Source organism: Eretmochelys imbricata, chromosome 8 (genome assembly GCF_965152235.1).
Source record: "Eretmochelys imbricata isolate rEreImb1 chromosome 8, rEreImb1.hap1, whole genome shotgun sequence".
Taxonomy (NCBI): domain Eukaryota; kingdom Metazoa; phylum Chordata; order Testudines; family Cheloniidae; genus Eretmochelys; species Eretmochelys imbricata.
Window position 1 is genome coordinate 3,425,224 of NC_135579.1, and position 13,559 is coordinate 3,438,782.

Here is a 13,559-nt window from a genome sequence, read left to right on the forward strand (position 1 = left end):
AGGGTGGAGGAAAGCCCAGCAGCTGAGCGCTGACTGGGGGTGGAGGGTGGACAAGCTGCTCCGGCTAGGACCTGGCTGAGGGCAGTGACCTGCTAAGAGCCGTTGGTAGGAGGGTAGACCTGACCTGGATGATGGAGGCTAGTCAGTCAGACAGGCCTTTGCCACTGGGAGGATGCCTGTAACAAGGGAGCTTCCACTCAGGGACTGTGCTACCCCAGAAGTGGGCTGGAGGCGATGGTGGGCGCAGGCTGACGATCATTGTGGGGAAACTGAGGTGGAAGTGCTGCGATGCCAGGTCTTGCTGCGAGGAGATGCTCTGGGACGGTGAGGTGCGTAACAAGTTCCTAGTAATATGAAGTGGCAGCTACTGCAGCCATAAACACCTGCTGGGAGAGCTCCTTACTTACAGGCTGACCCTACTGACAGCGTGAATAATTTGCTCCACCGGGACCTCAAAGCACTTCACAAATAATAAATAGCTGAGCTTCCCCATGCCACTGTAGGGTAGGTTTTATAGAACCATCTTAGAGAGAGGAAAACAAGGCACAGAACAGTACAGGGACCCTATAGAGAGTCAGGGGAAGATCAAGAACCCAGGAGTCCTGACTCTCAGTCCCCTGATTCCAGGCAGACTTGGATGTGAACTAATCTAAGATACAAATGTATGATGCTGCTCCTCTCCAACACCGCCAACAAAACTGGCTTTGGCGAAATTGTATTCACTTCAGTAATTCATTCCTCCCAGTGCCTGGATTAAGAGTAGAGAGACAGGACCATGAGGCTGCTCTCCTCCTAGTGTTACAAGGGGATCTGTAGTGTAACTGTCGGGAGACTAGATATCTACACAGCACATGCATTTCTGGGATAATGTAGCTGGGGAGAGCCAGCCTGAGGACAGGAGTGGCGGGGTGGAGGGCAGTGGTGAAGGCTAGCAGCCAACCCCTGGGGTTAATCATGATAGGGAAACAGGCTTGACCAGTTTATCCAGACTCAGGTTAGCCCAGGTATTTTAGATTCAACCCTATTCATGCCCGGGTGGGCTCCCTGCAATGGGGCTGTCTTGGACGACTGCGCTCTGCCCTCCAGCGTGCTCTCAGGAAGCTGGCCAGGAAGGAGTAAAAATACTTGACAAGTAGACAAATTAAAAAGGATGGCAGGGTTGCCTCGGGAGGGCTGGAATTTGACCCACAAGTGCCCGTAGAGCTGATAACTTGTACTAGATGCTAACGCTACAGCACGAGTGCCCTATCTGACCCAGTGAAACAAATTTTGCAATCCTACGTGCATGACAAATCAATCACTGCACACATAGTTACACATTAACATGGGGAGCAAGCCATTCGAGAAGGCAGGAGTGGGGGGGGGGGAGAGTGAATATCCATATACTATATATTACCTAGTGTATATAAGATATATGCACTACATAGAAAGAGGAACCAACAGGACCTGTACACAGCAAAGCAAATCTTGTGACCTTTTACTGTTGCAATAACTCTCCTCTGTCCTGTATTTTCTCCCATACTTTGCTCCTCATCCCTTACTCATACTGGTCTTCAAACCACCATGCACACCTATTAGGAGTTACCATTCTAAACCTCGCCTCACCGAGACAAAATCTGGGAGCTGATACGTACCTGGTACATGATGGAAGAGGGAGGTGGCTCGATGCATGGCTGCTGGTCTGGCAGCGGTAGCTCCTCCAGCAGGTCCACATTGGACAAGGCATCTTCCAGCGTGACGTGAGTGGTCATGGCTCTGGATTTTCAGACGATGTTAGGGAACATTAGCTAAAAATTCATAGACAGGGAGTGAAGGGAAATGACCCAGCAGAACAAACCCATTCCTTGTCTGGCTTGCATTTCAAGCACCATCTCAGGTGCCCTGTCCAAACAGCAAGCTAATAGGTATCAAAATGTTTCCAGTATTTAAATGAAAAGATATTGCCAGAGACGATAGCTTAGAACTTATCTCCATTAGAGATTTTTGCATCGGGGCAAAATCCTGAGTGTAAATGCACTGCACTGGTGTGAACTGGGGCTTGCTCTTGTTTACTCTGGTATGAAACTGGTGTAAGCTCCATTTTACATCAGTGCAACGTATCTACACTGAAAGTGTGCACCCGTATAGTGACAATGGTGCAAAAAGCCCTAATGTAGACAAGCCCTTAGGGCGCTAAGCCTCAGGTTTTAAAATACCATCAGACCTTGGAACCATGGGCTCAAATCCCCACAAACCCAATTCATCCCTTTGAATGTTCAAAGTGGATAAAAAGGGTTTCTATCACCCTTCTATCTTTGAAAAAATGCAGTGCAAAATAGGAAAGCATTCATTATCTGCCAGGTGGTGCATGGGGCTCTAACTCCTCTTAAAGCCCACGGGAGCCCCATGGCTAGATTGTCTCTGAAGGTTTCCCTGAATCCTGTGCACCTGTATCTCTTCTCCGGTTAGTGCCCTCCAAGTACAAGCATAAGCAGATCTGAGAGCCTGGACTGACAACCCAGAGCCTGATCTGAAGCTATCTAGTGACTAATTACTGCAATTTAGCTATTGTACTGCCACACACTGAGGCCCTGATCCAAAGCCCACTGAAGTCAGCAGAAGACTTTCCATTTAATTCAACGGGCTTTTGGATGAGACGGCATGTTTCATCTTTTTTTGTTGATTGCACCAAAAACTGATGTAGGCAGATGATGAGACTGTGAGAGCTGGCTTTCCTACAAATATTTAAGCCTCTGCTGTGTTTTTATTGCTTATCCTTTGGGATCCACAAGGCCCCATTGTGTTTCTGCCCATAGAGCTGCAGAATATGGGAAGCTTAAAGGTGGCTTAAATTTGGGGTGTATTGCAAACTGTAAAAATTACAAACTGTCACTTTAAATCCTGAGAGGATTCCTGGTCCTGCTTGCAGGCTACAAATTGTGTAGGAAGCATGCAATCTTTGTCCACAGCAGTCAGTCTGCAAAGAGCCAGCCTTAAAGGAAGGTGGGGTGAGTTGTGCCACTCTACTTGAGGGAGCAAACTTCTCTCTCTCTCTCTCTCTCTCTCTCTCTCTCTCTGTTTTTAGTTCTTGTGTGTTTAAGGTTCTGGATTTTAAGAAAAGACCAAAACGTAAAACACTCTAATTTCTCATTGAAAACCACCAACATAACAAGAGTCACCTTTGCACAGCCCCCTCTCTTCCTGTGCTCAGCACAGTGAGGAACTCATTGAGAATCAGGGCCTATATTTTTATTTATTCAGCTAGCTTCCAGCTTCTACAATGTCTGAGCCTGTCAAACAAAACCCATCTAGCTGAGCTGGCACTGGTCAACCTCAAACTTGCAAGACATGGGGGGGGTTCCAAATAGTCTGCATGAAATGTTTAATTCTCCTCTCAGTACATACACAGAGCTCTCACTGACAGTCATGGGGTTAACACACATGCTAAGGGAAGAGATGCATACATCAAATTTAAACTACCATATTTTCTGCCCCTCTTTTAAGATTCAGTGCAGGTAGTAGGAATGAAGGAGAAGACAATCCCATGCTTACTGAAATCCTTTGCCATTTTAATTCTTCTGTGCAAAACAGTTTGATACAGCGACACACCGGAAAGCACACATTGTAAATGAGTCAGGTGGAAGCATGCACTCCAAAAAGCAAAGAGGTAATTTTAGAACAGCTCTGTAAAATGAGAACCACCAAACTGAGGGACACGCACACTGAATAGAGCTTGAAACGCTGAAGTTTCAAATGAATCTCAAAAGACGCCAAAGTGAAAATCAAGTTCTGAGCTTGGGTGGAATGCAGCAAAGAAATAAGTTGCAACCTTTTAAAAATGCTTTCTCCCTCTTATGATTCTATGATTCTTGGAGAGCCTTGGTGACGTAGTATCTTCTCCCTTTTGGTGTTTTCTGGTTCACTGAAGACCCCTCAGAATGTGAAAACGCAAATATCAGAAGACTCATTGCAACCCCTGCATCATCCATCCATACACTACGAAGGTGATTGCACAAAGGGAAGCAATACTTTTTAAAAGTCTCATTGGGAGCTGAATTTTGTGCCAAATATCCCACCCCCCCACAGCTTGGCTAGTGGGGAATCCAGAGATGAAATCTCAATTTTCAATCTTTCCTCTACAGTTCCCCTTTCAGAACTGAGGTTTCCCTTCAGATTTCAGCACGAAGAGTGAACTATGAGGACTTACATCTCAGATCTGGGAAGGACAAAAGAAAATGTGTGTCCAGGACATGATACTAGCACCTCACACGCAGAGGAATACAGCTGAGGGGTCTGTGTGGTGTGTGTACAGTACTCAGACATCATGGTGTCACTGAAATAATGGTCCTGATGCTCCACTGCCCTGTACCTTATGTCTTCATTTCTGCCTGTGCAAACACAATGATGGTACAGCGCTACCATTCTATCTGGTAGCATTTTGCATCCCACTTTGCACCGGCATGAATGACGACACAAAGTGCAAGGCAGTGGAGAATCAGGCCCGATGCTTTCAAACTGAAGCCATGTAGAGCAAGCCATCTGCTGAGAACAAAACTACCCCATCCTACTGACTCACTCTACTTTCTCTTTCATCCTCCATCCCCTTCTGCTAAAATTACTGTTGCAAAGCACAGCAACAGTCGAAACCCTATTCCCACCCTGATACGCTGCAGTCAGAAACAGCTTCCTCTTTGCCCCAGACGGTGCTAACGGGCACTGCACCTGCTGATCGAGGAGGGGTAGGCCATATTTGCAGGATGGGGGACTCTCTGCCGGGAAGCAGGGACTCTGAAAAAGATTTGGGGATGGTGGTGGAACATGAGCTCCCAGTGTGACTCTGTGGCCAAAGGAGCTAATGTGATCCTGGGATGCTTAAACAGGGGAATCTCAGGTAGCAGTAGAGAGGTTATTTTACCTCCATATTTGGCTGCTGGAATCCTGTGTCCAGCTCTGGTGTCCACAGTTCAAGAGGGATGTTGATAAATCAGAGAGGGTTCAGAGAAGAGCCACGAGAATGATGAAAGGATTAGAAAACCTGCCTTATACTGACAGACTCCAGGAGCTCAATCTATTTAGTTTAACAAAAGGGGAATGTTAAGGAATGACTTGATTACATAGGGAACAAATATTTAATAGACTCTTACATCTAGCAGAGAAAGGAATAACATGATCCAATGGCTGGAAGCTGGAGCTGGACAAATTCAGACTGGAAATAAGGCATACATTTTTAGTAGCGAGAGTAATTAACCATTGGAACAATTTACCAAGGATCAAGGCTGATTCTCCATCACTGACCATTTTAAAATCAAGAGTGGATGTTTTTCTGAAGGATCTGCTCTAGCAATTATTGTGGGGCAGTTCTGTGGCTTGTGCTATACAGGAGGTCAGACTAGATTATCACAATGGTCCGTTCTGGCCTTGGAATCTAGGAAGCTTGAATCTTTCTCAGTGGTAGTGCTTTTCTCCAGCCTGCTCCCACCAGTCTCTTTCCAAACCTCATTCTCCATTGCCTTCAGCATCTCCTTTTCAAGGTTCCCAAACCCAGCTCTGTACCCACCTCTGCTTCTTACGTCCATAAGTAGCTGCAGGATTGGGGACGTGGGTAGGACAAAGAAAGAAGCAGACCATTTAATACCATTGTATATAGCCATGTATCCCAGCTTTATTGTAGTCTTGTTATTTCTCAAGCTATAAGGCAAATTCTAACTACTCGGTGTTAGGATGAGACCTTCGGGGGACAAATTACCCCACATCTGCCAACTGTGGGGTTCTCACCCCTTCTTCTGAAGCATTTGCTGCTGACCACGGTCGGGGATGGAATACTGGACTAGATGGACCAGGGGTCTGATCCAGTCTGGCAATTTATAGAGTCATAGATTTTAAATCCAGAAAAGACCATTCATGCCTCCTGCATAACACAGGTGATTGAATTTCACCCAGTAATTCCTGCATCAAGGCAAGTAAGTCCTGGCCGAGCTTTTGCATGTTCTTCAGAAAGACTTCCAATTCTGACTTAAAAACTTCAAGCAAAGTCTATCGGTAAATGGTTCCAATGGTTAATTACCCAATTCCTATATTCCTTTAAATTAATTCTTCAGTGTTAACACACTGTGAAACTTCTCAGATCTGTTCAAGTTTCCATGGGACTTTTATTTGTATTTAATCAAACATCTTTATTAACGTTCTTGAGGGCAAGCCCATGTTAGCGAAAGCATGAACTGTGAAATGGCTTGATTAAGTCAAAAAATACAAAGAGGTGTCATTGTATGTACCACTTGCTGCGAGTTTACCAACAACTGAAAATGTTGCTGTGATGACCTGGTTACTTAATTTCATCTTTCCAGCTGCTCAGTTTGTCTTATTATCTGTATTGCAGTAGCATCTGCAGCCCCCAGTAAAGGTTCAGGGCCCCATTGTGCCTGGCACTGTACACACACGTAATGCAAAGCCAGTCCCTGCCCCAAAGACCTTACAGGCTACGTATAGGAAAAGAGGCAGCAGGAAGAAACAACGAACGGATGAGGAGAGTGCATGGCAATAGTGAGACCGTTAGGATTAGTGTAACAAGCAGTGGTCACAGCCCATCAGCGGTCTAACTGTTGTCAAGTGTTTGGTAGGTGTCATGACATAGATGGATTTAAAGGAGGAGGATGTAGTGGCCTTCTGGATTTAATTAAGAAGGATTTAATTAAGCTCTTGCGTGTCACCAGAGACTCAGCGTCCAAGTGCTAATTGAAATGTTCCCTACACACAATAAAGCACAACAAAGAGCTTTCCTCAGAAAGAAAAGTAAAATCGGACAGTCCCTTTCCTGATTGCCATTGCAGCTGTACACACATGGGCACAAGAACAAAAGAATATACAGCCATGTCTGTTTGTAAGGCAGCAGCAGGGTCTAGTGGAGGGGATGCTGCGCTGGGTGGCGGGAGATCTGGATTCTAACCCCACCTCTGCCACCGACCTGCTGGGTGACCTTGGCACAGCACGTCCCTACTCTGTGCCGCTCTTTCTCCTCCCACTCTTTGTCTGTCTGGCCTGTTTAGATTATAAATTCTGTGGGGCAGGGACCATCTCTCACTATGTGTCTGTAGGATACGTAGCATGATGCAGCCCTGATCTTGGATGGGAGGCGGAGAGTGTCTCTGGGTGCTACTGGAACACACATAATAATAGCAATAATGAGAAGCTGAATAATCTTCAGGATGAATACTCAAGGGACCCATCCTCGCATCCAGGGGAGAAATTCTTGCTTGATGAGATTTAGGGGTTAGGATCGATGCTTTGCTTCTGCTGAATTGTCTTTGTTTTACTACTGTAGATTCATACATAGCCCTGAAAAGCCAGGAACACCTCCTTTTTAACCATTTTACTTGGGGGAGGGGTTTTTCTTTCTTCCCCTTCATGGTACTATACTCTGGGGAACTTGCCCATGGCTGTTCTGAAGATGAAACAAAGGGCTGTAATCCATGCAATATTTTCTTCTAATCTGTGGAATTTTGCGTGCAAATGCCCAAGCCATACAGAGAGACTATACATTTGAGAGAAAATTAGGCAGTGACCCTGATGCAAAGCAAAATGTCCCTCCTTGTCTTTTCAATGCAAGGTTTTTGAACAGTAATGCTGAGGCTGGAATGGTGAATTCATCTGGTGCTCATCTTTGGCCAGTTAAGGCCATTGTATTCAAACGACCAAACCAAAGAGTGTGTCTTTTCCCAAGAATATGGCAGTGGGGTCAGTGATCAAAAAGCCAACGTCGAGCAGTAACCAGCAGCAGCCACCTGTGCCTCCTGGGCAGGATCTCTGACATTCAGAGATCTCAAAAGAGATGATTGAGCAGTGTAAAAACGGTTTGAGCTCTGTTTGTGGTTCACTGAGGTGTTTCCTGTGTTGTCATGCCTGAGAGATCATCCTTGCAACAGAAATGCAGTCAGCTGAAAGCACAACAGCACACACACCCGGGGTAGATTACTTCACACGTGAACATGGGGCTTTTGCGCTTCATTAATATATGCACGCAAGGTGGATCTTTATCTTTCAGACGGGAAATATATCCTGCCATATCTGTCGCAGACTCAAGCACCAGGGAGCAAGAAACAATCACTTACAACTATCCTTTTTGGTATTTATCATGTGATGATTCTCTTCCCTGCACCCACAGGCAGACCAGAGAGGCAACTTTACCAAATGGCATCACACCTACAAACCTCACAGCTGATTCAATAACTTTTGAGTGGCAGCCAAACATTAGCATTACAGGATCCAACCCAAGCTATTAAGAGTTATTTTCATTTAATTGCACCTTTCATCCCAAAGGATCCTCAAAGCAATTTATATCTCCATCACCCATTTCTCAAATTCTCCAACAAGCGCCTCCATGGTTTTTGCTATGCTGCCCCTTATGCTTGGGAGGAACGCCTCACAAAATTCCACTAAATCACCACATTGTCCTCCTTAAAACCCTCGTCTGCCATGATACCTACCAAAAAAACCCCTCTGAACAATGGATAAGCAGCTGGTGTGCTGTGATTGCTGCTTCTCATGCTGATCAGTATCAGCTCATTATAACTTTGTGCTCTCCATGTCTAACTGCTTTATAAACCTGGTGTCTCTCATCTTCTACTATTGCAAGCTCTTTGGGGCAGGGACTGTCTCTTTGTTATAACACTGTTGAATGCCTAACACAAAGGAACCAGGGCCTGTAGACTTTATAGAAATAATAAATCTATTCACATAAACACAGCAAAACTAAGATGCAGCCAGCAAGTGATATCCAGCACTTTGCACAACAATGGCCAAGGACAACAGGGCCCAGCTTTTCAAAGGATGCCATACTTTAGGAATTTCAAGGCCCATGCAGAGCAGACAGGATCTCAGGCATGAAGCTCTCATCAAAAAGACCCTACAGAATTAACTGCATGGAACTGGATAGATCTTCCTCCGAAGGATAAAGGGATGAGTCAATCCACACGGCATTTCAATTTGGGATTCAAGTGTGGGTCCTCTCTTTTATGCCTAAAGCTTAAAACAGGCTCCAAGTATTTGCCATGACATGTCTTTGGACCACAGAGTCTCTTTTAGCTACACCCCTAGCTATGATCTACAGACAAGTCTTGATTCTTCAGAGTTGTATAACTTTTGGGGGAATGAAGAAGCACCCTCACTCAAACTTGGGGCAGGATTCCAAATACCTGGTGCACTATATCCACAAGCAGCCTGCCAGCCAGCAACAGTGAACCAGCTATTTGCTTACCCAGAAGTTGCAGTAGAGGAGAGAAAGGGAGGAAGTGAGTTGTGTTGTTAGTTCTAGTCAGCTTGCCCTGATCCAGCAGATGAGACTCATGCTGGTGCCAAAACAACTGTAAGGGTAGGCGATAGGGAAAGACACAGCAAGTGCTAGAAGGTGGCACCTTTAGTCCTGCTGCCTGTAATACCATCGAGACCAGGCTGCAGTGTCATGGGGAAACAGGCAGAGAGAGGAGTGGCAAAGTGGGCCATGTATGAGAAAGAGCACAGCTCTGGGGAAGAAAGATGAATTTGTGGTTAGGGCACTTGTCTGATACTTAAAAGACCTGGGTTTGATCTCCAGCAATGCTGAAGGCTCCCTGGGTAAGGTGCTAAATTTCTCTGTGCCTCCATTTGCTAGCTGTAAAATGAAAATAATGCTTCCCTCCTCTACAAGGACTTTAGGAGAACACCTCGTCAACGTTTGTGAAGTGCTCAGATACTCTGGTGTTGGTACGGAGATACTCATTTGACCAAAAAATTCATGCAAGAGGCACAAAAGTAAGACAGTCGAGTGCTATTTTGGGAAGACGAGATGTTGCTAATATGGGTGAGCACATTAGAGTAGGCTATGTCAACACTACAGCCTATGTTGTCATAATTTATGATGCTCGAGGTGTGAATACCCCCCCCCCCGAGGAACATAAGTTACACAGACTTAAGCACTCATGCGCACAGCACTATGTCAGTGGGAGAGCTTTTCCCACCGACATAGCTTCTGCCGTTGGCAATGGTGGTTTTATTATGCCGACAGGAGAGCTCTCTCCCATCGGCATTGAGTGTCTTCACCAGACGCCCTGCAGTGGCGCAGCTGCATCGGCACAGCTGTTGTGCTGTAGGTGTAGACATGGCCTTAGTCTAAGAATAATCTTGGTTGCTAATAGATGGCAAGAAATAGTTGGAGTACTTCCTGTGACATTAAACGTCACACACAGTCAAAGAAACATCATCGATTGTTAGTCAGTCATTTAAAAAGTAACTTCCTCTTTTTCTTGAAGATATGCAAGTTGATAAATTATTAATTATTTATTGTTATTATTATTATTGTATTGTTCCGCCTTGGGTTCCTCAGTAGTCATGTTTGTCGCACGGACCCTGGTCTGAGAATGGAAGGCATCACCTGATAACATAGACTTTGCTAACAAAAATCAACTGTGCACACCAAGGCTAAATTCCTTTCTCTGAGAAATTACTCTGGATTTACACTGGTATAGCAGACAGCAGAATCTAGCCCCAGAAATCTGTCAAGATGACTAACATCTGGCAATCCTGATAATCTATAACGTGAGCATGGTTTTTTTTTTAGTTTCCTATGTAGAGCAGGAAGGCTTAGGTGGTTTAGTGATCTGACACAATTAAAGTGAGATACTTGTGATCCAAAAAACACAGCTACAAACCACCATGCTGAAAGCAACGGATGACTAGGAGGGCCAAGCTATGCAATATCCTCTTCCTTGCCACAGTATAAATGTTCGTCTCTAGATGCCACCTCCCGCCCCCAAGCCCCAGCAAATACACAGAAGCAAGCACAAAGGTTTCAGTTTGCCTCTCACTGCTCGTTCCTGATCCCTTCAGAAATTTCCTGCAAAATCCATTCACTTCTTTTCATTCAGGACTTGACTAGCACCAGAGCAGGAGTTAACTTGTTTCCCCTTATTTCAAACCCACTCAAACGTCATGGCTTTGAAAGTTCGACTCATCTTGCACATCTTGTTTTGAACAGGTCTCATGGCTGAAAAGTGGCCGTGAGTTTAAATGATAGAAGGAGAAAAAAAGGTCTGCAAACTCTGGCTGGTCTAGTGATGAACCAAAAATACAGTCTGCAAAATCACATATTCCACAAAGTTCACATCCATAATTTCCACCCTCAATTCAAACTGCAGCCTCTTCTGTCTGCTCTCTTTCAGTGGAACCAGGGGAACACTATGACTAGGGGAATACCTTTTATGATGATCCGTTTACTGTTTGGGTGTTCACCTCTGCTACTCCCTTGCTCCTGTTATTTTCTCTTCTGACTATTGTGCATCCCATCCGATTTCCCCTGGAGCATTCCCGCTATTCATATACACCCAAATCACTGTGTCTGTGCAGCATCTCTCTGCTAAATTTCTCTAATTCAAAGCTGCCATTATTACTAAACCATGAGCAACTGGGGGGGGGGGGGCAGCTGTGGTTTGTTGTTGCAGTCAGGAGGCGTTTGCTCCCCTGGCTCCCCCAGATTGCAGCACTTCCTTCCAACCACTAATTCTAGTTTATCACATTTTCCGTGCGGAGTGAAAAGGAAAAAAAAAAAAATTAGGCTTTTTTGACTGCCTAGTGTGTGCCCTAGAATAAACAGGGAGGCAGTGAATATTGCAGGTACCCGAAGCATTCTGGGATAGATCATCTTGTAATCGCGTCTGCACGGCTAATCCGGGCCCTGTCTCTCCCTCTGCCCCAGGGGGACGGCAGCACCTGCCTCTTGTGCTTTGCAGGGGGGAGCCCAAATCCTCCCCCCCCCCCCAGACGGTGGCATTAAAAATAAAACCAACCCAGGCCAGCAAGGCCAGGGGCGGGGGCCGCCGGGCACCCCAAGCACAGCCCAGGGCAGGGAGGTCTCGGTGGCAGGGGGCGGCAGCCAAGCCTCTGCCAGCAGCCCCGCCAGCGGGCAGCCTGCTCCGGGCCGGCGCGGCCGGGGGAGAGCGGGGCGCCTCGCTGCTCCTGCCCGGGGGTCGCCCCGCTCCGAAGCCGGCTCCCGCGGGGCGCTGCCCGGAGCCCGCACAGCCCGGGCAGGGCGCAGAGACGCGGGTTCCCGCGCGGGGCCCGGCCCCGGGGCCCTCCGCCCGCATCCCCCCGGGTTCGCCCCGCTCCGCCCGCTCACCGGCCGCGGGGAGGGATGCTCGGGAGCCGCCGCCTCTCGCTGCCGCCCGTCTCGGTGTCACACACACAAAGCGCAGGAAACGGCTGTTGCAGCCAGTGCACTTCCTGAGCTCCCCGCTGCGCGCCCCGCCGCCGGGACCGGCCCCCGCCCGCCCGGCCGCCCGCACCGGGGATGCAGCCTCCGGCCCCCGCCCGCCCGCCGCACCGGGGATGCAGCCTCCGGCCCCCGGCCGCCCGGCCGCCGCACCGGGGATGCAGCCTCCGGCCCCCGCCCGCCCGGCCGCCGCACCGGGGATGCAGCCTCCGGCCCCCGCCCGCCCGGCCGCCGCACCGGGGATGCTCCGGCCTCCGCCCGCCCGCTGCACGGGGGATGCTCCGGCCTCCGCCCGCCCGCTGCACGGGGGATGCTCCGCCTGCCCGCCCGCTGCACGGGGGATGCTCCGCCTGCCCGCCCGCCCGGCCGCCGCACCGGGGATGCAGCCTCCGGCCCCCGCCGCGCTCGGGGGTTGACAGGCTGGTGCAGCCCGCACAAAGCGCACCCCTGCACAGACAGCACCCCCCACCTCCCCCAGCGCGCCCCCTCTCTACTCCCCCCCCACCGCGCACCCCTGCACAGACAGCACCCCCCACCTCCCCCAGCGCGCCCCCTCTCTACTCCCCCCCCACCGCGCACCCCTGCACAGACAGCACCCCCCACCTCCCCCAGCGCGCCCCCCATAGCCTCCCCACAGCACCCACCCACACCCTCCCCCAGCACCCCCACACACCCTCCCACCAGCACCCACACACCCCAGCACACACCCACACCGTCCCACTCACACCCTCCCCCAGCACACACCCACCCACACACCACAGCACACACCCGCACCTTCCCCCCAGCACTGACCCCCACCCTCCCCCCAGCATCCTCACAGACCCTCCCCCCAGCACCCTCACACCCCAGCACATACCCACACCTTCCCCCAGCACCCACACTGCACCCACACACACCCTCCCACCCGCACACACACACACCCCCAGCACACACCCACACACCCCCCCCCCAGCACACCGTTTTCATTTATAAATGCAAGGTCCTGTCCTCCCCTCAGGAGGAGCAAGAACAGAGCAACTCCTTCCTCTGCGGTAAAATGGAATCGGAAGAGGGGCGAGGGGACAAGCAGGTTATTGGGGGCGAGACTGTCCCCACCCTATCCGTGAGCAGGTCGGATCAGCTTCCTTGCAACCTGGTCACCTTTCACAGGACCCCCTTGTCATAGCACCCTGGGGCCCTGCTGCCTGACAGTTCACTTACATACTCCAGGAGGCCCCAGTCAGGCTGCAAGGAGGTTACTAGTGGAGTTCCTCAGGGATCAGTCTTGGGAGAAATCTTATTTAACATTTTTATTACTGACCTTGCCACAAAAAGTGGGAGTGTGCTAATAAAATTTGTGGGTGAC

General features: G+C 48.9%; 1 protein-coding gene across 1 annotated transcript in view; it reads right to left on the reverse strand.

Moving 5' to 3' along the window:
- CYFIP2 (cytoplasmic FMR1 interacting protein 2) overlaps positions 1 to 12,176 on the reverse strand; it is a 75,038-nt gene extending 62,862 nt beyond the window's left edge. The window contains exons 1-2 of the mRNA XM_077824591.1: positions 12,122 to 12,176; positions 1,635 to 1,787 (exon numbers count right to left, since the gene is read on the reverse strand). Of these exons, the coding sequence (XP_077680717.1) occupies positions 1,635 to 1,751 (117 nt within the window). The 5' untranslated portion in view covers positions 1,752 to 1,787; positions 12,122 to 12,176. The remainder of the gene's footprint in view (positions 1 to 1,634; positions 1,788 to 12,121) is intronic.
- Positions 12,177 to 13,559: the final 1,383 nt, after the last annotated feature.